Consider the following 24012-nt stretch of genomic DNA (forward strand, 5'->3'; position numbering starts at 1 on the left):
TAAATGTGATGTTTTCTGTTTCAAATTGATTCCACAATGCTTGCATTTTGCGCTATCACTGAACTCCAAGGTTGCCTCCACTCTAGTTGCTTTTAGGACCAAACATTCTAAGGCGTACCATAGTTGTATCAAGAAAATCGTAAGCAGAGCATGATTCACTTAAAACATGTTCCTTTTTGTATGCATTTCTGATGTATTTTACTATCTCGGCCTCATCCTCAGTATTTTGATCAGGACTCTATTTACATTTGTGACCAGATATTGCCACCCACAATAATTCATCTTTCAATGTAGTCTATTGTACATTTTACATTCTTGATATAAAGAACGATTCCTTCAATATAACCTTCCCTTGTAAGATTATATTCAATGTCAACATGAGTTTAGTGTTTCACATATGGCTTCTATTTCCTGATGCGATTATCTATTAATCCACTCCTGACATTGTTTCTATCTGCTATACTTTTATTGATTTATCTACACTTTACTGAACTGGATGTGAATCAGTTCAAAATTTAAATTTAAACTGAATCAGTTTAAAATTTGTTCTGTCATTATTATATTTCCAAGCCAATGAAATTTGCAAAAAAAAAAAAAACAAATAGCCTGGGAGATCTATCAATTTGCAGGATTTCAACTTTTGAAAAGGATGAAACGGGATCAAACTGGATGTGGTGAAAAACTGGCAAAAGAAATATAAAAACAGATTTGTTTTGATCAGAGGCTATGTAGACAGAAAAAACACCTCCAAAGCCTATTGGTACATTGGTTGGAATGCAGTATTGTAGCTAGCAGTTAGATTGTGACAGGCTCAAGGTTGATTCAGCCTTCCAATCCTGAAATCAGTAAAATGAGGACTCTGATGATGGGGACAATATGCTGACTCTGTAAACTACCTAGAGAAGGCTCTAAAGCACTATGAAGCAGTATCTAAGTCTTCAGTTTCTGTGGAGATTCTCAGTCATCCAGGACATGATTGTCCCAAAGGTGCTTTCTTTTAAAAGGCAACTGAGTTTTCTTGTTTTGCTTGGAAGACATTTCGTTTCTCGTCTAAGAAACTTCTTCAGTTCTGACTGAATGGGAAATCCTTTCTTTCTCCATCATTCAATCAGAACTGAAGACTTCTTTACCTAGAAGCAAAATGTCTTCAAGCTTTCTCTTTGAAAGAAAAGTTGCCTTTGAAGGAAGAAGCATCTTTGGGATAAGCCTAAGTGCTATTGCTATAACTAAGGAGGGGCACTGGGCAGTGGCTTGTTTTGTTCTAAACCCACTTTTCTTCACAAGACCAAAGCAAAGTTATTTTTAAGGGATTGGAAAGAATTCAAGAAGCCATATTTTGCATGCTTTCCCTTCCTTGTTTGATAAAGCTTGAATTTCCTTTATATAAACTGAGCTGTGCCTGTTTAGCTGAACCTGTGCAAAGGAACAACTAGTATTTCTGAGAACTCTACTATAAAAGCAATCATCCTGAACTGAGAACCTAGTGAACCACACTTGTTACCTCCTGCCCAGAATGTTTGACAGCAAACAGAGACATTAAATGACCATATCCACCTAAACATTCTAATATTTTAAACAGCTTTATCTGAACATTTGCTATGTTGTATGGTGTTTAGGGCCCTTTGGATGTTCCCAAGTTGCAGCCTGAGACAGTTGCAGCCAGCGTGTCCAGTAAATGATGCTGCAGGGGGTGCGGGGTTCAAAACTTTTTTTCTATTCCTGTTCAATGTTATTTCAAGGCATCTATTTGCTTCCTGAATGAGACCAGTAACCAAATTATTGTTTGCCTTTTTCTCTTTTCTCATCATCCCAGTCTTTGCATTCTCAGATGGTATTGGGTTAGCTAAAGCTGCATATGTAGCATCATTTCATAGATATCTTGATGGCCAGTTTTTATTCAAGCCCCATTCTCAATCCCCTTCATCACCTGCTCCCTTCCCCAGTAATAATAAAACCTCTAAAGTTAGCTAATTACTTCACTTAAAGAAAACTTATAGCAAAGGAAAAAGTAAAATTTAGAATAGGAAGGGAAGGAATTATTTTCTTGTGAATGCATGATTCTGCAGCTCCAGGTCAGCTAAAATCCCTAAAAAGTATTTCTTGAGACATGTGCAACCCCAAACCATTTTTTTTTAGTGATCCTAGCTGGAAAATTAAATCTTGGCCACCCTCTAGGAGCTTTGCTTTGTGTTCACTTCCTTATCAAGTTTATTAGATGGCAGCCAGGGAGAAAAATGGGGCATAATGGGGAGAACTCTTTCAGGGTTAATCTTACTTTTCTTGGCTAGAGAGTATTGTCCCCTGTGTCTCTTGCTCAGATATTCTGTGGCCCACTGACACAGAAAAAGATACACCATATATTTAGAGATTAGATGCAATAAACAAGCCCAATACTATAAATTAATAGCAAATTATGTTCAAATTGTTCTTTGTTCTGGGAGAACAAGTGATTGTTTGTTTTGGAAACAACCCATAATATAGTTTGGCATTACTTTAGCATTATACATAAAAGTCCAAATATAGAAGCCTGGAAGATAAAGGGTCAATTAAAGGTAGTCACATTCACCCATCTGTGACAAATCCCTAGACTATTTCCCAGTCCCTTGAAAAGAGGTTTCTAGGTCTGAACTTGCAAAAACAGGTGTTTGCAGGTGTGGATATGGTAGATTATATTGTTCAGACTGTAAATGTTCAACTTTTTAATTGCTAGGAGGAAACATTTTACTCCAATGACAATGATTATTATCAAAACATGGGTAAGAAAAGGAGGCTGCCCTACAGGGAACTAAATGCAATTTACAGGGGTGAGGGTGGGTGGGTTAGATTTACAAATTAAAAGATATAATTTCAATATAATTTATTTCCACATGAATATAAAATGAAGACTGCATATGCTGCTATTCAAATAGAACTACTGGACTAAAAATGCTTAGCGGGTACACTATTTATATTCTGCCTTTATTATATTTATGAATAACTCAAGGCAGCGAACACACACAATATCTTTCCTGTTTTCCCTACAACAACAACCCTGTAACGTGGATTGAGTAGAGAGAGAAAGAGTGACCCAGATGGCCTTAATGACTAAGGAGGCACTTGAACTCATTTCTCGCTTTATAGCCTGGTGCCTTAAGCACTAGTAAAATACTTGTAAAAATTGCACTACTAAATTACTGAGAAAATGAAACAGAATACTGAAACACTCCAGTTGTCTGCTAAGATACTGAGGATCCATAAGCTGTTCACAAAATAATTTGCTCTTCAGGTCTTTGATTATTTTTATTTACAATTTAATCTGTTATTGGTCACCTTTCAGCTCCATATTTATGTAAAATATGTAATATTTTTAACAAAAAAAGTTCATAAAAGGCATATTGGCAATTTTAGTTTCAATACCTTTCTCTAAAAATCATACATACATACATACATACATTACACACACACACATTACACACACACACACACACACGCACACACACACACAAATACCTTGGCATACATATATACCAAATAACTGAAGTTATCATATGACATTTAAAGATTCCCCTCTCAAATAGACACAAATACACATGCATATAAATCACAAGAAAATAAAATAAGTGAAAACAATACAAATGCAATACATTGCAATAAATATACATCAAATAACTAATGTTATTGATACCAATGTGAATGCCAACAGGATGTATTGCCTTCTGCTATTCTTCATTGGTTTGAAATCCCTCAGCCAGGTAATCCAAGGATTGCTTAGGGATAAAAGTTCAAAAGTGGAACAACTATCAACCACCTTCTCTACATAGATGATGACATCAAGCTGTATGCTAAGAGTGAATGACACATTAATTTGCTAATCCACCTGACACAGATTTACAGTGAGGACCACTGGGATGTCATTTGGAGTAGAGAAGTGTGGCCAGGTGGGTAGTAAAGAGAAGGTAGTTAAGACTGGTGGAGTAGAACTACATTGTGGGCCATATGCCAGACATACAGACTAGTTACAAATACCTTGGTATCCCACAGTCACATGGAAACAATGATAAGGAAGCAAGGAACATAGTCCTGCAAAGCCACCTCAATGGGAACAAGAAGTTCTACACCATCAACATGTATGTCCTATCAGTCATCAGATACCCTGCTGGTATAGTGAGTTGACCAAAGGACATAGAAAGTGCCAATGTGAAGAGCTGGAAGCTCCACACAAAGTATGGAGGCTTCCAACCTAGAAGATTATACATTAGTAAGAAAGAGGGCAGGCAGGGTCTGGTGAGTTTCAAAACCTCTGATCTCCTATTCTGTGCAGATGTTCCTGAAGCAATGCCAGCTGATTGGTTGTGCCAAGTATATCTTTCTCTCCCCTGCATCTATCCATCAATCCAACTTATGGCAAGATTTTCTGCCAAGTTGTAGTAGGAAATCCTCAAAATATGTATCCTGAATCAAAAGAATAGAATGGGGCATTCGATCCGGCACAAGAAGCCGGGAAAGCCGGTAACGCCCAAGGAGCTAAAACCTCATGCATGCCCATCACAGCAGATGCCACAAGGGCTGCACAAACACTCCCAGACAGTGTCCAGCAATCCAGACTTGAGGCACTGAGGCTATGCGCGTTTTGCATTGGGTCCGGCCCTCAATGGCAAGATAGAAACGGGGCTGGGTGGACAGGAAAGATAGTCTCTAGATGACTTACTTGGTGCCCTGGCTCTTTCCACCTCCAGGACAAGTGCCAAAGATGCAGAGTGGGGAAAGGAGGAAAGGAGATGTGAGAAAGCCCAGGAAAGCAAGCAGGGGAACACACTACCATTTGCTCAAGGACGATCGCTTTGCACCGCTACGGAGACACAAGTCATGTTCGGCACTTTGTTCAGTGGCCAGTCTTCCCTCACCGTCCCCAAGGCTTGGTCTCTCTCCCCCTCTCTCTCTCTCTCACACACACACACACACACACCTGACTGGGACAAAATGATCTGGTGAGCTCCAAAGCAGCAGGTGGCATGAGAAGGCAGAAAGCAGGCAGTGGGGGCGGCATGGGGGGTGGTGGAGGCCAGAGCATGCTGTGACCATGCCTTTTTTCCTTTCCCCGGAGAGAAGGAGAATGCAGGCAAGGGAGGCCCGAGCATGTTGCGGCTGTGCCTTTCTTTCCTCCCTCCCAGAAGGACGCGGGTGGCGGCGGTCCTGGGGGACAAAAGAAAGAAAGTGACCGTCCATAGTGGTGGTATTCCGGGAAGGCGGGACGGGCAGAAGTCCCGGGGCTGCTGCACATGGGCACCTCCACCACCCCTCTCAGCTTGAGAGATGCCCCTCAAGGCCCACCTGCCCACCCACTTGCTGGCCAAGCCAGGCTGGATGCGGCGCGTCCCCTGGGAGAAGGAAGAAAAGCAGTTCTGCTGCTCTGGCCTCCATTGCCCACATCCTCCTTGTCCCTGGAGGAAAGGAAGAAAGGTGCGGCCACAGCAAATTGTGCACAGGTGCAGCCCGGGACATCCACCCTCCCAGTCCCACCAGATGAGCCAGGGGATGGGTCAGCCAGTGCTCTCACCTGGAATGGGGCTGCGCCAGTAATGAAGCAAGCCAAGCGAGCCTGGGAACGATGGGGAAGAGGCCTTGGCAAGCTCAGGGGACGGTGGAGGAGGTGGAGGCAAGCTCCAAGGACGCTAGGGATGGCTAGCACGACTTGCAGGTTTACCTTTCAGCAGGAAGATCGGAGCTGCTCAGTTGGGGCACAGGGCCAGGCACCATGTGGGAACGCAGGTTAAGCCACGAGGACCCAGTGTGGAGTCACGGGGCAAATGAGCAAGCTGCGACTGGGTGAGTGGTTTGGGGGTGTGGCCAGCCAGAAGTCACTACTGGTTCAGCAACCCATGCCAAATTATCATTACCAGTTCTACTGATCTGGTGCGAACCGGCTGAATACCACTACTGCTGTTATACCTTTCTATGGTTATAAAAATAGATTAATTAAATCTTTTATAAAGATTATATATGTTGTAATTCCAACATGGTCATATCTAGTGGTAAGATCAATCCAGGTGAAAGGAATGAATGGAAAATGGAGGTTTTATATGGCCCTTCATATTGTGTTACTCAATAATGCATGTTTTTGATAACTGTTGCTGCCCAAGATACTGCCTTTCTAAGACTTTAGCTACAACCCCAATAGTTTTAACTATGGGCTGTGCTGGTTGGGCCAATGGGAATTACAGTGAAAGGAATTAGATCCTTACATGTTTACAATAGTTATTTTTAATATGTCTAGGATATTTTTTCAATCTATATAGCTTGGTGCATTTAGATAATTGGGACTTGCTTTCAAAAACAATATTTAGGATTTCTTCACCAAATGGAATTGGTTCCCCAGTTCCTGTTCCTCCTAATTCTTCTGACCTAATTTCAGATATTATAAACTATATTAAATTATTGTAAATAAGCCTCAATCTTTATTTACTTCCATCTACCAATGGTTGGTTCTCCAATGAAACACTATTGATTTCTAATCCAAGCTATATGCAGTGGATGCTCTGAAATATCAACACCAGAATCCAACTGTAATTAAACATTTCTAGAATGACAATGCTTAGTTCTACAGAAATTAAGGGGGCAGTTGTAACTTATTTGCATACTTAGGACTTTATAAAACACATTCTGAGCACATAGCCATAAATGGACTCTCACGAGAAACAATCAAATGTATGTCTTCCTTGCAATGTCCTCATGCACAGAAGATGTCAGGCTAACAGACAGGATGCAACATTTTTTAATCTAAATTTGAAATTAAAATGTTTGAAATGAATCTATAATACCATGGAATCTTTTCGCATTAAAATGATACCAGTGAAAAAGTAACAACAGAATCAAAAAATAGCAAACAGATTTAAGACATTTTTACTGTAAAAAGAGACATGCGCAAATACCACCCACCCACCACCACCCGGGCTACAACTTTGAAACTTTCTCCCCATTGTTAGCATACAAAGTTGGTTCCAGTCAGGGAGGAACTTTACTCTTGTAAAAGTAGCAAAAATTATTGCAATTATGTAATCCTAGTTTATTCTGGGTAATGGAACAGAACCTTTTGCGCATTCACTCAGGATTCCTGGGCATGTGGACATCTTTCCACACAAATGCACAACAATTATTTGCTGCTGTATGGTTGCATAGTTCCCACAGCCATAGCATTTGATGTCTAACTTCCGCACTTTTTCAGTGAGCTCTTTGGTGATTAAGCTGGAAGAAAGAGAGGATTTCAAGAAACTGTAGTTATGACAGCTACAAATTCAGTAGGTCAAGAAAAGCAGGCAGATGGGCATTATGCACTGAGACTGTTTGCAGGGAATGGGCTAATGCCTGCATCTGCAAGCTTCATGATCAAAAAGTCTGCACAACTCAACTTGAAATTATGATATGCTGGGGAAGGAGAGGGATAGAGCTATATCATTGTCATTAGAATATTTCTCTGGGAAAGGGTAATATCACCTCTAAAGAAGTGGTTTACATGAGGAGTAAAAGCTAATATTGTCAGGGAGATTTAAAAATCCCTTCACCATGGTCCCAGTTCTAACTCTGTCTTCTTCCAGGAAGTGGAAACATACACACATATATACAAATAAGGCCAAACCATGGATTAATGTTTCTTTAAATGTGATCATCAAAGTTGCTAAAAACAGCAAAAAAGACCAATAAATTACAGAGGTTCAAGCTTTTAGGTAGCTGGGTCATAGGTTTGTTTTGCAAGGTGAGAAGAAAATCAGTCTTTCAAATGTTTCTGTTAATGGAAGGACTTAGAACCATCCTCTGTTCTTAATGTCCAAAAGAACCGATTCATAGCACTGTCTAACAGTATGTTCCAGTTGAATTAGTTGGCCACATCCAACTGATAACCGTGTTCTGGGGAGGAAATGAGAGAATGAAGGAATGAGAAAAAAAATGCAATCTGCTTTCTCCAGCAGCTTTTCAAAATGTACAAGATTCTTTTCTTCTAAGTGTTGAACTAGCTTCCATTGTGAGTATTGATTTAAAGTACTCTTTATAGCCTTTAAAGCTCTAAGCAGCATGTTACACCTGGAGGAATGTCACTTTCAATATGAAGCTATCCATATCTTTCAAGAAACCTTGTTCTATAGATCTTGCCAACTTCTGCAATGCGTTAAGATATAGGTAAAGGATTTACAGTGCAGTACTCAGGGGTTTGCACTCCCTCCTAAAAAAGGACCCACAGATAAACTGTCAGCCGCTTGCCAAGCAGCAGTCACCATTTTACTTTCAGCAAGCTTCCAAACTTGCTGGGGAGATAAATTTCAATCTAGGCTGTCTTCCTATTTTGTATAATGTATTGGTCTTTATCGGTGGCTATTTGTTACCACAATGTATGTGTTTGGGGAGAGGCTAACCTTTATGACGACTTTTTGTTAAGATTCTTTGGAATTTATTATCACACTAGCTGGATACCCATGCTTCGCTACGAAACTATGTGATTGGGCTTAATTTTGGGGGAGGAAAATAAGGGGGGGGGAAATCTGCCTCTGCTTACCAGCATCCATCGGTATTCATCTGGCTAGTGTCCTGCCAGTGTGTGAGAGAGTTGAGGGCTGTTTGAAAACTGAAACAGTATTTTCTGTGTGAGCAAGAATGAGACAGCAAGGAGCCTGGGCATGGCTTAGCTCAAGTGCTCTGTACGAAAGCTGGTTGTTGCTGTGAACTGAAACTGAAACTGAAACTTCTCTTCTTGTGTTTTGCATTTGGAACATATTTCTTTTCAGGTGGGGAGGGGGAATAGAACACCTTCGCATCACAGTCTGTTAATAAAAATATCTGAAATAGTAATGCTCTGATGGTTATTTCAAAAAATCCTTTCCTAGAAACCAAGAGGAACATAAGTGGCAAATTTCAAGTTTGTAGGCTTTACGGTTCTGGAGTTTTTGTGACAATGCGTGAGTGGTATTTCGCTTTTATGTATATAGATAAATGAATATTGAAACTTGGAATAAAGAAATCATGCTTAACACACTTTTATTAGAAACTGCATCAAGTAGATCCAGTATGCTTTGGAATTGGAATTTCTTGCTTAAAGCAATTTAAAGGTATTTGTAAAGAAAGCAATAGTGACAAGATATATTAGACAAACTATTATATGGGTCTCATAGTACCTTTCCTTTTTAAATTCCGTTGACATCCATTTAGCATTCCATCTCAAGCTTAGAAAGATGTAGAAATGTACATCTGGGCATATAAAAATGCAGATCTCACTAATGAGCCATTATTTCTACATACTCCACATCCCCAGTATTTTTAGAATTGTTAATGTAATGTTAGAATTAGTTATATAGAAAACTATTTTTTTTCTCTCAGAATGCATCAGTTTGGATCTCCTAGATTAGACTGCTATTTTTTCAGAAGTGATCCTTCTAGAACAGGAATTCATAGTATTTTAGATGTGATACTACTGTTCCTTAAATAAATGCATGCATACAACATGATTTAATAATATTAAAAAAGAACTATCAATCAATTTTAAAGGTCTTCTCATCTAGAAAATGAATTAAGCTTCTAGTTCTTTCATTTGATATATCCCCACTTCCCTTCAAGAGGTCACTTTTTCCATCAGCGGAAAACCAATCTTTTTATATCAAGTGAATGACCAACTTCACAAATACTACTTACCTTAACATATTCATTCATGTGATCAGTATAGAAGTCACTGTCATATAAGACATAGGGTATAGTCTCTGCTACATTCTAGTGATTATTAGAACAAAATTATAAACTCATGAGAGATTTAAAATTATCCCAGAATCTGGAAGTTACTGTTGAATAATTCTGTCCTGGACAAGACAGTTATTTTCCAGGAACTTCATCTCAGTAAGGAACAAGATTCAGCCCTAAAGATATGCCATTAAATTAAGCTAGATAATTATATACAGGTGAAACTCAAAAAATTAGAATATCGTGCAAAAGTTCATTTATTTCAGTAATGCAACTTAAAAGGTGAAACTAATATATGAGATAGATTCATTACATGCAAAGCAAGATAGTTCAAGCCGTGATTTGTCATAATTGTGATGATTATGGCTTACAGCTCATGAAAACCCCAAATCCACAATCTCAGAAAATTAGAATATTACATGCAATCAATAAAACAAGGATTGTACATAGAACAATATTGGACCTCTGAAAAGTATAAGCATGCATATGTACTCAGTACTTGGTTTGGGCCCCTTTTGCAGCAATTACTGCCTCTATGCGGCATGGCATAGAAGCTATCAGCCTGTGACACTGCTGAGTGTTACGGAAGACCAGAATGCTTCAATAGTGGCCTTCAGCTCTTCTGTTCGGTCTCATGTCTCTCATCTTTCCTTTGGCAATGCCCCATAGATTCTCTATGGGGTTCAGGTCAGGCAAGTTTGCTGGCCAATCAAGCACAGTAATCCCATGGTCATTGAACCAGGTTTTGGTGCTTTTGGCAGTGTGGGCAGGTGCCAAGTCCTGCTGGAAAATGAAGTCAGCATCCCCATAAAGCTCGTCTGCGGAAGGAAGCATGAAGTGCTCCAAAATCTCCTGGTAGATGGCTGCGTTGACCCTGGACTTAATGAAGCACAGTGGACCAACACCATCAGATGACATGGCTCCCGTAATCAACACAGACTGTGGAAACTTTACACTGGACTTTAAGCATCTTGCAGTGTGTGTCTCTCCATTCTTTCTCCAGACTCTGGGTCCTTGGTTTCCAAATGAGATGCAAAAGTTCCTCTCATCAGAAAAGAGGACTTTGGTCTGTTTTTCTTCAGCCCAGGTAAGACGCTTCTGACATTGTTTGTTGTTCAGGAGTGGCTTGACAAGAGGAATATGACATTTGAAGCTCATGTCCAGGATCCATCTGTGTGTGGTGGCTCTTGATGCACTGACTCCAGCCTCAGTCCACTCCTTGTGAAAGTTCCCAACACTTTTGAATGGCCTTTTCCTGACAATCCTCTCCAGGCTGCAGTCATCCCTGCTGCTTGTGCACCTTTTTCTTCCACACTTTTCCCTTTCACATAACTTTCTATTAATGTGCTTTGATACAGCACTTTGGGAACATCCAACTTCTTTTGCAATTACCTTTTGAGGCTTTCCCTCCTTATGGAAGGTGTCAATGATGGCTTTCTGCACAACGGTCAGGTCAGCAGTCTTTTCCATGATTGTGATTCCTTCTGAACCAGACTGAGAGACTATTTAAAGGCTTGGGAACCCTTTGCAGGAGTTATGGCTTAATTAGCTGATTAGAGTGGGACACTTTGAGCCTATAATATTCAACCTTTTCATAATATTCTAATTTTCTGAGATTGTGGATTTGGGATTTTCATGAGCTGTAAGCCATAATCATCTCAATTATGACAAATCACGCTTGCTTTGCATGTAATGAGTCTAGTTTCACCTCTTAAGTTGCATTACTGAAATAAATGAACTTTTGCACGATATTTTAATTTTTCGAGTTTCACATGTATGTTATAGCCAAACATCTGATGAAAATATGGGAGGGGGAAATTCATTCAAGAATTATTTAAGCATACTTGATTTGTGCCCAGAATCCTGAAAGTTGATTTCAGACATGATTAAGAAAATAATTACATTTTTAGGATGAAATTAATTACCTTGGGTTACCCAAGATATGCATCAGCCTTAATTATATCAAGAAATCATGCCAGGTACTTTAGAAAACAGCATTAGCAAAAAATCAGCCTTCCCAAATATAACTCAAGGCACCACGAAACCCGAAAAAGTGACATATGCATTGTGTACACATATCCCTTTTACCTTTGGGGTTGCTAATATCGCAACAATACCTTTTAAGAGCCTTTTTTTTATTTAAAAAGGTACTGTCTGACAATTGCTAACATGGGGTGTCATGTAAAGGCTCATGGTCTGAAACATTCTTTGCTGTTTTGATTTCATTCTCTGCTTTTATGTTTTGGAAAGCTTCCCTATTTTGCTATGTTTTAATTATGGCTTGTTTTATTGCATTTGATCTGATGAAGTCTAATAAATAATTTAAAAAGAAACATATTCTCCCTAATTTCTTTACTTTCTTCAAGCTACACTGATACTCTTTTTCTCTTAGTGATTTAATATTAAAAAGTTATACAGGTAGTCCTCACCTTATGACTGGTTGCTTAGCTACTGTTCAAAGTTATGATCCATCAAAAAAATTACAACCCGGATTCATAGTTTGGATAGTCGGGCTCTCTCCTCTATCATGTGACCAAACTTTGGGCAACCAGCATCATAGCCACATTTATGGCCATTTGCATCACCCTGCAGTCACGTGACAGCATATTGCAACTCTTTTGCTAAAAACCAGCAGTTATTTCTGGGTTGTTGTTTTTTTGGCAAAACTAGACCCATAGTGAACCATTGGTTCATTTAACATCCAGGGTGTTTGCTTAATACGCATATTCACTTAACGCCCAAGATGTTTGCTTATTGCCTACAGCATTTGCTTAATGACTGTGAAGCAGGCTCCATTACAGTCATATGTTGAGGCTACTGGTAGTGCTCCAAAGCAGCTGCACAGAAAAAAAAATCTAATTGTTTGCTAATTTAGGCCAATACACCATCATGAATTTAAAAAGGAATCAGTTTATTTGATAAGCATAACAAACTGATTACTTCTCTGAAACAGCCTTGGGAAATTTATATTAATTTAACAAATAAATAAATAAATATGCAATATGTACTCATAGGAGTATGTAATATTAATATTTAATTATAGCCTTTTAAATGTTTGTTAAAATATTACTTGACCTCTAAGTAATAGGATTAACAAAGACAGATTTTGCATTGACTGCTGCATGGCAAGTTCATGAAAAACATCGTTTGTGACTCTAAATTGGTGACAAGTTTAACTTTGCCTACTTTTCTCCTACAGCTTTGACTAGTAAATCATTGCTAAACCAGACATGCATTTTATTAGGTACTATGTCACACTTCCTCCCCATATATTTTTGCTTGGTTTGAATCAAAGCAACTCTTTTGTACCAAGGGACAGCATTTGGATGTAGCCTGCCATGTTATGAAGTCATTACTTTATTTTTGTTCTTTTTTTAAAAAAAAAAAGCTTACCTGTATATTTCTTGGGAAATACAGTCATAAAGTTCTTCAGCAGTAAATTTTGTACTATTATTTACCTATGAATTAAAAAGACATCAACTCACTAATGTAGGAAAATGCATTAATTATCAAATACTAATGTTATATACTTGAAATTGTTGTAATAAAAGCAAATAAAAGCTTCAGATTTGTTAAAAAATCAATTCTTATGAATTGGCCCACAGATCTTATATTAACACTATAGAAAGCAACATCTGCAGCAAAAGAATTTGATGGAAGACAATTTTAGCGAACACTGGGAGTTTGAGAAAACTTCCCCTTTCTGATGATCTTAATGCATGTGCAGATGTTGTTTGCAGTGGGAAAAGAATGGCTTAATCAAGTGTGGGAGGATCTTATATAAGCTTTTGTCAGGTGTGAAGGATCAGGACCATATGTTAAGTTGTAGCACAGATTTATTCAAGCCTATACACAAGAATCTAGTCTAGTAACATTCAGAACTAAATTGGCGCTAGATAAGAGTCAACGGAATTCAAGAGGGGCATGACTTGGATCGTTTGTGACTCTAAATTGATGATGAGTTTAACTTTGCCTACTTTACTCCTACAGCTTTGACTGGTAAATCATTGCTAAACCAGACATGCATTTTATTAGGTACTATGTCATACTTCCTCCCCATATTTTTTTTGCTCGGTTTGAACCAAATCAACTCTTTTGTACCAAGGGACATTATTTGGATGTAGCCTGCCACGTTATGAAGTCGTAAGAGGGAATTTAATCATTCAGAGCAAAATGGGTGCCCTAAGTTTTGGATATTTAAAGTACTTATTTTTATGCTTAACCCTGCCCAAATGGTTAATTATTTTGTCTTGTCAAATTTGAAGGTACTTGTACACCCAATGAGTCACCAACCCTGACCCATTTATGACTTGACAACCTAAATGGCACTTTCATTAGACTAAAATTCAACAGGCACAATACATCTCTTTGTATTATGAATTCAACAAATTCAGAATACATAAAAAGAGTGAAGTGCATTTAAATAATTGTGCAGGCCTTTTCAAAGTACATTATTTTTTTAAAAATGTGAATCAGACTGCTATGAAATCTTTATCCAAAATGTCTGTCTTTTCTATTATATACAATTTAACAACAGCAAACATACCAAATACTTGAAAGTTAAATAACTCACCTCATTATTAGTTAGGAATCTATACAAGGCCCAAACATCTTGAAAGCTACTATTTGGCACTAAGACTCTGGAAAAAAATAAACAAAACATAGTCACCGAACCGGTAGTAACACTGGTTAAATCTTACCCCTGCTCATAACCACCAAAGGGAAAGTAAGAAAAATAATATATACTAAGCCTAACTAAAATGGCTACACATATGTCAATTTCGGGCTTGACATCTTCCACAGTTGGTCAAGAGTCAGACTGAAGGACCTATGAAGTACTTTATACAGATAGTCCTTGTTGAATGACTATTCATTCAGTGTCTATTCAAAGTTATGAGAGCGCTGAATGAGCGGGGGGACAAGACCATTCCTCATAATGCCAGCTGTTGTAATCATGTAATCATGATTTGGGTGCTTGGCAACCAGCTTGCAATTATGAGAGCAGCAGCATTCTGCAGGCACATGATCACCATTGGCTACCTTCACTGCTGGCTTCTGACAAGCAAAGTTGATGGGAGCCAGATTCATTTAACCGCTGTGTTTCTAGCTTAAGAACAGCAGTGATTCACTTAAGAACTTTGGCAAGAAAAGTTGTAAAATGAGGCAAAACTCACTTAACAAGTAACTTGCTTAGCAACAGAAATTTTGGGCTCAGTTGTAGTGGTAGGTCTACCTATAAACAATTTTCAATATTTGGCCAGATTAGACGGTATGCATGTATGTAACATAAGTGATGCCTGGTAGGCTGGGCTTGCAGGAATTGGAAGCTGTTTGAATTTAAGTTGTGCGCGTGAGATAAGGAAGCTAAATGCCAAGTTAACTTGACAGGGTAATAGAAGGCAAGTGGGGAAAGATGAATTCAAACCACCTCCTTCTGCAAAAGACAGAGCAATGATCCCCCAAAATTGTTACAAATAAGAGAGGGATGTGGATCAGGATGCTAAAGTAAGGCATGTTGGATTGCAAAAATGGCTGGACTGGGAGATGAAGCCCAAGTAACCAGACTGGCATTATGGAAACTCCTCAGAAGTGTCTAAGAGTTGTAAACAATTGTGGAAAGTAATAGACAACTCCAAGATGTCTCCTCCCAAAATTAGGACAAGGGAAGGAGAAAGCTACACATATATTAGATCAGGGATTCCCAACCTTCAGGCCACTACCAGGCCATGGCTTATTCAGAACTGGGTCACGTGAACAATGCAGCTTGACTTGCTCAAGTAGTAGGCCTTGTGCAAATTGACAAGTTGACTCACGTGGCCCTCCCCCCACAGCCAGGCCACCAAGCTGTAAAGGTTGGGGACCACTGTACCAGATATCTGAGCCTGAACTACTAAGATAGCTGAGAAGGATATCATGAACATTCTAGAAGAGACTGAGACCTGTCTCACCTGACTGATTTCAGGCCACATGTGCAGCTTGGCAAGATTTACAGGAACATCACTCATTGTCTATGTCTGATCAGCTTTCTGATGGGGATAATTGTTATTTGGGTAACTATGTGACACTAACTGAAGTGAATGTATTCCTGTGATATTTAATAGCAGTGAGCTAAGTTTCTAAGTTTCCAAGGATTGCCCATCTTAAGAACACATTCCTGGAGCCTGTAATACAAATCCCACAATTATGTAGCACGTTTGCAGGGCAGTAGGTATGGAAAACAAGTAGAGTCAAGAGAACAGGTACAGGATACATCACATGCTACTCAATATACTTGTTGATATGCAAAACTTATGTTTAATGGCCCTGTCATATAACATCTTGCCTTATGAGATGTTAGTATCACTGTATCAAAAAGGAACAACCTAAGGTCATTGGCTATTTTCTCTAGAATCTAGAGAATCCTAAAAATCCTTACCATTGCTTCACATTCATTATGTGATCAGTTACTGCTCTCTTATGGCTATTCCTGTTTTTCAAATGGCTGAGAAAACACTAGATTATATCAGCACCACACACACTACTCAGTTCGTGGATACTCACTGCTGAATTCCAGCAAGAATTTCATTCACTGTGCTCATTAATTTCTGCAGATCCATAAAAGCTTCTTGAAATGAAGACATATTCGAAGTTGGGGGTATTGCACTAAGGTCCACTTTTTGGAAAATTTCAAAACTAAAAAAAGAGTAACGTTAAAAAATTAATTACAAATTAACATGGACTCATTTCCCCCCATTGCAATCCAATCCCACCAAATTTGCCAAATACTACCATATACAGACATGAGATTTGTTCCTAACTGAAGATCCTAACCCAACACTATTGTCTCTGTCTAAACCACAGCAGTCAAGATACTTTCCTCCAAAGTATTAAGTGATAAGCCCTAAAAGATACCATACCCTTTAAGATTCCAGTCAAAACAAAGTGTCTAGGGAAAGAGAAATATTTTTAATGGTGGCATTTTGCCAGGGCATGTTTCTGCTATAGTAGAGATAAGTGGGGGAAAGCCCCCAATGGCTGATTAAAAAGGGGGAAAAATCATTCTTGGAATGACCAGTTCATTATGTGTGAATTCACTTGCAAAATGATAGAAAGCAAACCATTCTTTCCAATAATTAAATAGCAATTTTGTGGCAGAGAGCCTTGTAGGCAGCGAGTTAGAGCATAAACACAGAATGACAGAAATACAAACACAGTGAGGTGGACAGTAACTGAAAGTAAATACTGAACTATGTAAAGGACCTTTTCTTCCCGGTCCCCCTGTGTAGTTAGGGACAGGTTTTTTTTAAAAAAAGAAACAATTTAGAGTTTCAGTAGTCCATATCCAAAATTCAAAGAAAAACTCAAAATATCTAACCAAGGAAGTAATTCAACTATGACATATAAGCAACTTCTTAGTTGATAAGTCACCAGCCCCTTTCTAAGAAGGCTTTCCAGCATGACTAATCAGCTCCCTTCTCTGTCTAGGTAATGAGCTGAATCCTAGTAAATTCAGAAGAATGAGGTAGTTGGTATACAGGGCCCTAATAAGGGTAATCTAGCAACTGCTTTTCCTGTAAGGTTATTTTTATCATTCTCTGTCATATCCTTCAACCATCTTCTCCAATATCCCCCCTCCCACAACTTGCCCTTTTTTCAGAACAGCCTTTATGCTTAGTAGGCCCTGAGTCTGCAAACACTCATATGCTGGTGCAGAGACTTACTCACAAGGAAGCAGCTACTTTCAAGTTGGTTTCTAAAACTAGTTAATATTACATGAATCAATATGTAGCCTATTGGTGGTAGCAACACTATATGCAGAAATATTATTGATACAGTGCCATTCCTGTACCTGGCACTTTACTAAATTACACAAGAAAATATTAAGCAGGTCCCACCCACAAAAAAATTACAGTTCATGCTCAGCAGTGGAGCATGTTTGCAAAAGACATGACACACATGAACTTTTTTAATTCTTGGGGTTGAATATTGTTTTAGCAAACATAGTTTTAGAAAATAGTACCTGAACACATTGATTCTGTTCCATACACTTTCAAGGACAGACCAGATTTCCATATGCCTATTTTCTTGTGCTGAAGGCTCTCTTAATGGAGACTTATCTTCTGTCTGAGTGTGTTCTGACAAAATCACATCTTCCATTTTTTCACATGTATCATTTCCCAAATTAGATTTCAGGATATCTTTAGAATTTTCTCCTTTACATGACTCCATCTTAGGAAAACAAAATAAAGAAGCAGTAAGAGTACTGCCCATAGTAAATGTGCAGCTGTCATTTACAAATATTTGAGGAATGCCACATAATAATCATGTTAATAACAAAACTCAAGGTAAGTGTTGTTTCTCTCTGCCTTCACAAACAAAAGATGTAATTCAGTTTCTTCACTGGTTATTTGAAGTGTTTATATATAATTTTATAAATTATACATCGATAGTTCACAATGCAATCTACAATCTAAAAATAATAAAATTTAACAGAGAAAAAATAGTTATAGCAAATATTTTTAAATCCTAAAGATAAAATAATTTTATAAACTTACAATAGTGATTTTCTAAGACTGAATATTTTTCTAGCCAGGCCCTGGCTCTCTATGCAAGCATTTCCACCTGCTTTATTTCCAGGGACATAAATAGAGCCCTCCCGGAGATATTTGAAAATATTTCCTGAAAATATTTCTAAATAAGGAACTCTTTTACCATACCTATCTTGATAGTGACTTGGAGGAAAGGTAATTTAGGTGCGTGCTGAAGCAACTATGTTTGAGAGGGAGCCACTTGTCTTATTGCAGTAGTAGATCCAAACCTAGAAAAATATTTTCCTCTCTCTCTTCTTAGACAATACAAGATATCCCTTTCTTCCTCTGCTCAACTCTTAAATTTAGAGGGAGTCTCTTCTCTTGCCCCCATTCAGAATGTACTTGTAGATACAAGATACTTTCCATCAGAACAACTCTAAATTTGGCTGCTTTTCTCCTTTTTCTTACTTTTCTACAACCAGGACAAAGAAAAAGACAAGAAGAGAAAGAAGGCACTAGAGAATGACTGCAAGAGAAGCCAGTAGGCTATTTAGCTGAAGAAAGGGGAAAAAAAAGATTGATGGGGGAGGGAGGTTGAGCTGCAATAAGTACCGTATTTTTCAATGTATAAGACACACTTCCCCCGCCGCCCAGAAATGGCCGGAAATGTCTGTGCATCCTATACAGCAAATGTTGCCAAAACCCCACCTACCCGCCAGCCCCCACCCTTCGGCTTCTGCCTCCAGCAATTTGCCTCCTTGCAGCAAACAGCAAACAGCCTGGTCAGCTTCAGCACAGCCTGATTAGCACAAGCAGCTGATTGTCAGTTGGATCTGCCTCCTGATGATCAGCTGTTTCAGGCTGCAGGGATCACCATCACCTATTGCCACCTCTGCGTGCTACATTTTCAGCCTCTGCATCCTGTTTTCTGCCTCCGTGCACCCCATTTTCAGCCTCTGCACGCCCCATTTTCGGTCCATTCCAATCCCCACCATCTGGAACGGGCTGAAAGTGGAGTGTGTGGAGGATGAAAATGGGACATGCGGAGGCAGAAAACCGGATGTGGAAGCAAAAAATGGGGCTTGCGGATGCAGCAATAGGCGATGGCGATCCCTGCAGCCTGAAACAGCTGATTGTTGGCTGCTTGTGCTAAATCAGGCTGTGCTGAAGTTGACCAGACTGTTTGCTGTTTGCTGCAAGGAGGCAAATTGCTGAGAGGCAGAGGATGATTTTTTTTTTTCTTGTTTTCCTCCCCAAAAGCTAGGTGAGTCTTATTCTTTGGAACATCTTATATTCTGAAAAATACGGTAATACCTGACTTAGGAATGGAAGCAGAGGGAAAGAGGTATAGAAGCATCTGTGTCTCTTCCCTCCCTCCTTCATGCCTTCTTCAACTCTGTCTTCTGTTGGGAACCCACGAGGCATGAAGCAACAGGAGTCAGAACTTCTATTGATTTCTATGCCTGGAGTTTTCAAGATGGCCTCCTCTCATATCTTCACAGTTTGTACATCACTGCTGCTAGAGAAGCCAATCCTTTTTATTCAGCAGTGAAGTTTGTTTCTTGTTTTATCCACTGAAAATGCAATACTAATTTCCATTTAAAAGGAAACAATTCAGTCACAACTAACCTTTTTTAATGATAATAAATGTGAATGCCATCAATCTTGTAACCAGATACATGCACTTCAAAAGGAACTATGCTTGTCAAAACTTAGCCTGGCTTACCTCTTCAACAGTCTTGAGTAATTTATTCATTTGAGCTAAAGCCCGTGAAAGAAAACCATCATAGGTGGATCTTGAACTGAACATTTCCAATAACATTTTGGACTCCCAGAGGACATTCCTCAGTGTTGAATATCCTATTATTTTATCTGAGACAGGAAGTAGAAAAAAAATGCTGAGATCCAAAATCCTGGCTGATTTATTATTAAATCCCTATGAAAAACACACACTAAAATGATATGGTTATTCAATATATTCATATTGGCCCTCTTACCACCTGCAGGGGACGAAACGATGAAAACTGAAGGAATCAAGATGGAAATGATAGTCTCAATAAAGATAAGTAGAAATTTTCTGGATCAGGAGTCATTGCACTCAGTCATTCAAGCCCTGGTCATCACACACTTGGACTACTGCAATGTACTGTACAGTGGGCTATTCTTGAAGAGCATTTGTAAGCATCAACTAGTGCAGAGTGTGGTAGAGCGGGGAGCCTTGCCCCCCACCCCCAATGGCTCATGTTACTGCACTGGCTGCCAGTCTGCTTCTGGGTCCAATTCAAGCCTTGCATGCCATGGATCCAGGTTACCTGAAGAATTGTTTCACCTGTATGGGACAGGCCTGTCCCACCCATACAAGTACAGAAGGCATATCTGTCAATGAATTCCTGCTGACAGTGTCTAGGAGAAGAGCCTTTTCTGCTGTCAACATGGCCTTTTGGTATCTCTTGAGGTGAGATTGGTTCCGACCTTCCGCAAGAGCCTGAAGACGTGGCTCTGCCAGTTGACCAGGGCCTCAAGGGGGACTACCATGCTGGAGGTGGTTGATGAACTAACAGTAAATCCCACCTCCCTGTGCATTTGCTCCTTCCTTGTAATGTCTTCATTATAATTTTGTATTATTTTAATCATAGTTTTGTATTCTTGTTGTTATGGTTTTGCCATTTTTGATGTTATAGGTCAGTGGTTCTCAATCTTTGTGGCTTGGCGGCCCAGATGGGGGGAGGAGAGAGAAATTTGGCCACGCAAGTGGCTAGCTGGTACATGCACATGCAGCTCAACTTGCACTTGTGCAAGTTGAGCTGTGCATGCATGTGCGTGTGCGTCAGCTCACTGCTCCTGCAAGGAGAGCTGCGTGCCCACGCTTGCCTGTCCCCTGCCCGGTTCCAAATACTCCACAGCCCAGTAGTGAGCCAAGGCCCAGGGATTGGGGACCCAGAATTGCCTTGTGAAAAGATGGACTCCAATTAAATTTAAGAAATAAATAAAAATAGGTGGCACCCTTCAGGCTAACAATATCAAGCATACTGAAATCAAGAAAAAGTATGTTAGTATGAATTATCAGACAGATGAAGAAAAGTTCAAACACTCTGATGGAAATACCACCAATTAACACCTGGACAGTTCCAGTTATTAGATATACAACTGGAATAATAGATTGGACTCAAGCTGAAGGAGAAGCTCTAGATAGGAAGACCAGAAAAATAATGTCGATGAATCATGCCCTTCTTTCAGGCAGCAAACTTGACAGACCCTTCTTACCAAGAAACATAGATGGGTGTGGAATTATTTATTTATTTATTTATGGGTGTGGAATGTTGCAAGCACACCAGATAGTTGAAGAAGAAAAAAGAGCATTGGAAAAAATATCTGAAGGGCAGCAGAGAATATTTATTGAAGCTATTATACCATGAAGGTTTGCTGAGTAGAGAAGAGTCCCAACTGGCCTAAAAAAGACCAAATGAAGAATAGAAAAGATATACGAAAGCAAAGTATTACATGGCCAGTATATTAAATGTCAAGACCACAAAATAAACAAAGTAATAGAAAGTAATGAAGCTAAAGTACTCTGGAACATTAGTTTTCAAATAGAGAAGCATAATGTCACATAACACCTCAGACTGAATAACTGTCAATAATATAGACAAAACAGTCTGGATTGTGGTCATTGCAATACCTGGAGACAAAAAAGAGAAGACAAATACCTTGGGGAAAATGATAAAACACAAAGATCTGAAAATACAAGTAGAACAACCATGGCAAAAGGAAGCAAAGGCAGCACCAATAGTGATAGGCACCTTAGATGCAATCCCAAAACATATGGAACACTACTTGAATACCATCATCAGTGAAGTATAAAAGGCAACTTTACTTGGAACAGCTTATATCCTGTAGCAGTATCTTTGATATTGTTAAATTATAACATCCACCAAGTTCTTGGGAGGGATTCAATAGGCACACAAAAATACAAAATCCAGACTAGACATCTGGCAGACTGTGCAACCAACCATAATCAATAATAATAAAAATAAAACAAGCTTTATATTTTTAGTACTGACAACTGTGCTCTTTTGATCTAAGTAATTTTGAAAATTAATATAAACACTCCTACCTTTACAAAGATGTGCATAGAGATATTCAATACTTGAAATAAGGCTTCTTGATATAAATTGTCCAAAAACTGCCATCCAGTGTTTTTTGTAACACTCCAACACATTTGCTAATGTCCAAGGTGGTTTGTGATATACTACCTAAGAAAGAAAAATAATTTACTAGTCAGGTTTCAGTATCTTTTCTAGAAACATGTCACTTACATCAGCTAGGATACTAGTAATTATATCAAATCCTCCCTATTCTGACAAACAGATAGACATATAAAATAAATGATAGAATCTGATTTTGGAATAGGGTTAATAATACCACCTAATATAGTCTCTTCTGAGAGACTATTTTCTTCTTTAAAGACAAATGATGTCAGAGGGACTTAATTTCATCCTGAAAGTATTTTACAAAAGCTTGTAACCCCTCATTATATCACTATTGGGAAGCTATGAAGGGTCCACAACATGACAAGGATTTACAAAACATGTATTATTATCAAAGACAAGATACAAGTATGTTAAGATAAGATTATTTGTATGCTATCACACCATGTAATAATACAGGGGTCTTCAAACGTGACAGCTTCAACTCCCAGAATTCTTCCTTCAGTCATGTTATCTCAGGAATTCTGGGAGTTGAAGTCCACAAGTCTTAAACTTGCCTAGTTTGAAGATCCTTGATGTAATACAAAAGGGAAAAATGTGGAAGGATAAAATTCATCTTCCTGAGATTTTCAGATTTCATTTAAGTTATGAAGGTGTCATTTACAAAAAATACTGACCTAAATCAGCTGTCACAGATGACTAAAAGAAGCTGGCAGAATTTTGCCAGTCATGGAGAATCAGGAAATCTGAAGAGCATTAAACTACAAGCAAATCCAGCATTTAGAATGCAAATATGTAATAGATGTTAAGCGATTTGCTTATCTTGCTTACATAAGACAAGGGATTAAGGGTTTTTTTGGCACCCTAATTTGATAAGTTTCAGATTATCTAAAAACCAAAATTCACTAAGCATGAAGACAGATTTTTGATGGTTTCAAAAGGTGTTACTTCTGCACAGCTGTTGGACCTTAGCATTTTAATTATTTTTAAACACATTTTTTTAAAGGCATATGACCTTTGCAGCATCCCCATGGTCATGTGATCAAAAGCCGGGCATTTGGTAACTGGCATGTATTTATGACAGTTATACTGTCCCAGAATCATGTGAAACTCCAGACTTCCAGTGACACACTCTAGCATTATTTCTTGGTTTTCTGTTTTTCCTAATTCTTTGCAACAACCACGGTCACTACCAAGCACATTTGCTCCCCTTGACAGAGTTTCTGGTATTGTCTTGTTCTGGCTTTTTCTGTCCCCCAAACCTTCCCCCTCTCTACCCTACACCCAGGAGGCGAGATTCAAAAAAAATAATAACATCTGATAGGATGCTCTTTAATGTATGTAAATCTGGAAATTATGCACATGCATCCAACTTGAATCAAAGATGGATGACAGGGCTTGGGGCATGTCTTGGTGTCCTATGAAAAGTGGAATTTATTTAGAAAAACAGAAGGAACAGGTCAGAAAGGAACTATCAGCCTGACCATGCTCCTTATTCCACTCCAGACTCACACCTAATTTAGGGAATTGCATACTGGACAGAAACAAGCAATGACAGCTATAACAAGAATATGGTTAAAGTTTCTTCTACTGGTGGA

General features: G+C 38.8%; 1 protein-coding gene across 2 annotated transcripts in view; it reads right to left on the minus strand.

The window, feature by feature from the left end:
- Window positions 1–6735: 6735 nt before the first annotated feature.
- SWT1 (SWT1 RNA endoribonuclease homolog) overlaps window positions 6736–24012 on the minus strand; it is a 32673-nt gene continuing 15396 nt past the window's right edge. The window contains exons 12-19 of one of the 2 annotated variants that reach the window (XR_015742996.1): window positions 22321–22459; window positions 19933–20078; window positions 17696–17904; window positions 16237–16368; window positions 14270–14336; window positions 13090–13154; window positions 9655–9729; window positions 7614–7881 (exon numbers count right to left, since the gene is read on the minus strand). Coding sequence is in view for 1 of the 2 variants with exons in the window: in XM_026703253.2 (XP_026559038.1) it covers window positions 7776–7881; window positions 13090–13154; window positions 14270–14336; window positions 16237–16368; window positions 17696–17904; window positions 19933–20078; window positions 22321–22459 (864 nt within the window). In the remaining variant the exon portion in view is untranslated. Of the gene's footprint in view, window positions 7882–9654; window positions 9730–13089; window positions 13155–14269; window positions 14337–16236; window positions 16369–17695; window positions 17905–19932; window positions 20079–22320; window positions 22460–24012 lie in introns of both variants that reach the window. The other variant, XM_026703253.2, reaches the window with a different exon arrangement.

Source organism: Pseudonaja textilis, chromosome 3, assembly GCF_049901715.1.
Source record: "Pseudonaja textilis isolate UNSWEBS1 chromosome 3, rPseTex1.2, whole genome shotgun sequence".
Lineage (NCBI taxonomy): Eukaryota > Metazoa > Chordata > Lepidosauria > Squamata > Elapidae > Pseudonaja > Pseudonaja textilis.